Source organism: Lactuca virosa, chromosome 7 (assembly GCF_052849685.1).
Source record: "Lactuca virosa cultivar CGN04683 chromosome 7, Lactuca_virosa_CGN04683_v6, whole genome shotgun sequence".
In the NCBI taxonomy this organism is placed as follows: Eukaryota; Viridiplantae; Streptophyta; class Magnoliopsida; order Asterales; family Asteraceae; genus Lactuca; species Lactuca virosa.
Genome location: NC_136432.1, coordinates 143,987,362 through 143,990,438, shown reverse-complemented (window position 1 = coordinate 143,990,438; position 3,077 = coordinate 143,987,362). Strand labels below are relative to the sequence as shown.

Here is a 3,077-nt window from a genome sequence, read left to right as displayed (position 1 = left end):
TAGAGAAAGGTAAAGAGAATGACACGATTGTTTACAAGGAAAGCCCTTGATCCTTGCTAGGATCTCCAACACAAAACCTTGGGAGGTGATAATGATCACCTGCCTTGATGATTTTATTAATATAAAATGATGATTATAGAGAGTATTTCAGTACAAGTAAAAAAGTTCGTAGAGTAAGCTAAGAGTAGGTAGAGTGTGTCGTGTGTGAGATACATGTGTCAATTTATAGTCTAAATTAACCAGATAACAATACGTCCAATATTCTCGGGATCCTCTATGACCAGCTTTGTGAACGGTTTTTGACTTGGTATTCCGGGTCTTTAGCATAGATGAAACGACTCTTTGTTGAGAATAAGTCTTCTCTTGACTATTTTCGCACATGTGTTAATTAAGAACGAAATATAACTGTTATAAATGTTAGTAAATAATAATAACGGTAATAGTCGGGATCCTGAGATAGTTGAGGATCCTAAATATCTGATGAGGTTTGAGGATCCTGAATGCTTTGAGGATCCTGGCCCTAACAATAATAATCATGAAACACATAATATTCACTTAATTCTTCTTTATTAAATCAAATAGGTTACAATTGTTGACCATAACTATTACTTTGGTAAAGATTATTTATCCTAGATAATCTTTTATAAAAAAATCATTTTTAACGCTTATTATATCTTAATTGACTAGCCCGAATCTGCGGGTGTTACAGGTTTCCATCCACGTAGTATCCGAACTTGTAAAGCATCTCCTATGCAACCAAACTCTAACTCAGATTTTGTAATCATTGTTTCACTTTTCAACTGTAAATAATAATGTCAAAAATGTATGTTACTATATATGTATTGTACATAAATTTCATGTTATCAATATTTTAAAAGTAAATATTTGAGAGCAGTTATGTATAACAACTTATGATAGATATTTCGTAGCAATAGTGCAACCTGATCAGTGTCGATTCTACGAAGTAAATCTGTGAAAACCAGATTTTTTGTTTGATTGGTCAGCCCGTGTTCTTTAGAGTTTATGAGAATTTTAAGAGAACCTGGAGATGTTGCTCTCGACAGAGCTACATATAGATGACCATGAGAGACTGATCATTTCTCCTACGTTTAAGGGTACTTAATCCCCTCTAAGGTTTAAAGAGCTAATTACCTCTTTCACATGAACTAAGGTTTATACACCTCGCTTGAACGCACGATATCTAACTATGGGATACGAATAAGGGGATCATTTCAGGATGTAGTGGCTTGGAAACCCTCTTATCTTTGAACATAAGTTAAGATCCTTAAGGTTTATAACATTTTCATGTTATCTAAAATTGGGATCTTACCCCGAAAATTACATAAGGTTTATAACATCTTCATGTTATCACACATTGGGATCTTTCCCCAGAAAATACACACGAATCATAACATTTTCATGTTATCATAAGTAGGGATCTTTCCCATGAAATATGTCATAAGTTGGGATCCTCCCTAGTATATAACATTAACATGTTATCAATTGAACTTATGGTGTTACCCAAGAATTTTGTCGAAGTCTATAACCTAAACAAGTTATCCTAAGAACGGAATTCCCCCGTATGATCTTATGATTAAGGATCCTCATCACTAAGGATCCTCATCGGTAAGGATCCTCATCAGTAAGAATCTTATCATCAGAAGTCAACAACGATCCTAAGTTCTTTCCTAAGTTGAGATTTATCCACAGTAAATTCTAAGATTTAAAAACTTATAAATCTTAAGGAAAAACTCGAAGAAAATCAGGTTCCATCTTTCATTGTTCTTAACTTGAAATTTTTTACGTAAAATTAAGGATCTTAAACTTTTCAGAATCTTAAACTAACTGCTGATTTATAAACTTTCATCACTTCAGAGTCATTTACTATTTTAAATTGAGATCTTTAAAGAAGTTTTAAAGCACTTAGATTTACCAAAATTAGTTCTTAACAAATTCTTCTATACTTGTTTTATTATAAAAATTATTTGAAACTCTTAAGGATTACAAGTCAGTCATCAAACTTTTAAAGAAACTTTTAACATTTTAAATTGCTTAACAAATTCAATTCTTATTATTTTAAGTTATTACTTTGAGGTATATAAATACCAATTTTTTTAACGACTGCCCTTGACTTTTGTTTATAGTCATGTCATAAAAAACTTTTATCGGAAACTGTTTCCGTATGAAAGAGAAAGGTAAATCAATAGACTTGTGGATGAACTTTATTTGAGGTATATAGACTCGCTTTCCAATACATGTCCCTGTCATTATTGTTGCCTTTATAATAGAAGGGAGTAATTGGGAAATGAGTAAACGTTTTCCATTACATAGACCTTCCTTTTGATTAATGTTCCTTAACAACATGACAGGGGTGTTAAGTTTTAGTTTCAGTGTATGAGGTGGTATGCCTGTAAAACTCAGTTGGTTTAGGTATTCCACAGGATACAACCCTTCTAATTCTGATGTATGCTTCCTATTTGGTTGAAGACTGTCACTACTAATGTACACCCTTTCATCACCACTTACCATATCTGTAATGAGGTTATTAACCTCATCCGTAGTATCATTGGTAGGGCAAACAATTGCTCTAACTGACAGATCAATAAGTGATGAGTTCTGTAGCAACTCATTTCCATAAAAAATATATAGGATCATGAAGTGAATTTTTTTCCTGTAGGTATCAACAATGGTTCTGGTATCTGTACCCATTTTGTGTTTTCTGGATCATCTAAATATGGTATGCCCAATTTTCCATTTCCAATATCTAGTATCCATTGTGAAAAACTTGTTGTTGGCAATGTATCAACTATTTGAGGGTTTGATGTTACCAAACTCATATTATGTTGCGGCTTATATATCTTAAAATAAGCCCACATATATGAATTTGGCAAGGTCAAATCAATAGTTTGAGCACGTGTACTTTTTGGGCAGACTGGAAGTGTTTGTAGAAAATCACCACCAAGAAGTATTGAAGCTCCACCGAATGGATTTGTGTCACAATCAAGAACATCTCTTAGAGATCGATCTAAAATTTAAAGCAGCGTCGATCACTCATTGGCGCTTCATCCCATATGATG

General features: G+C 33.1%; 1 protein-coding gene across 1 annotated transcript; it reads right to left on the bottom strand.

Annotated features, from left to right (window-relative positions):
* Positions 1-683: 683 nt before the first annotated feature.
* Positions 684-2,709, bottom strand: LOC145127204 (uncharacterized). The gene is made up of 2 exons (XM_079062436.1): positions 2,107-2,709; positions 684-800 (listed from the first exon to the last, which is right to left on the bottom strand). Exons 1-2 carry the CDS (start codon positions 2,707-2,709, stop codon positions 684-686), a joined length of 720 nt encoding a protein of 239 aa, XP_078918562.1.
* Positions 2,710-3,077: the final 368 nt, after the last annotated feature.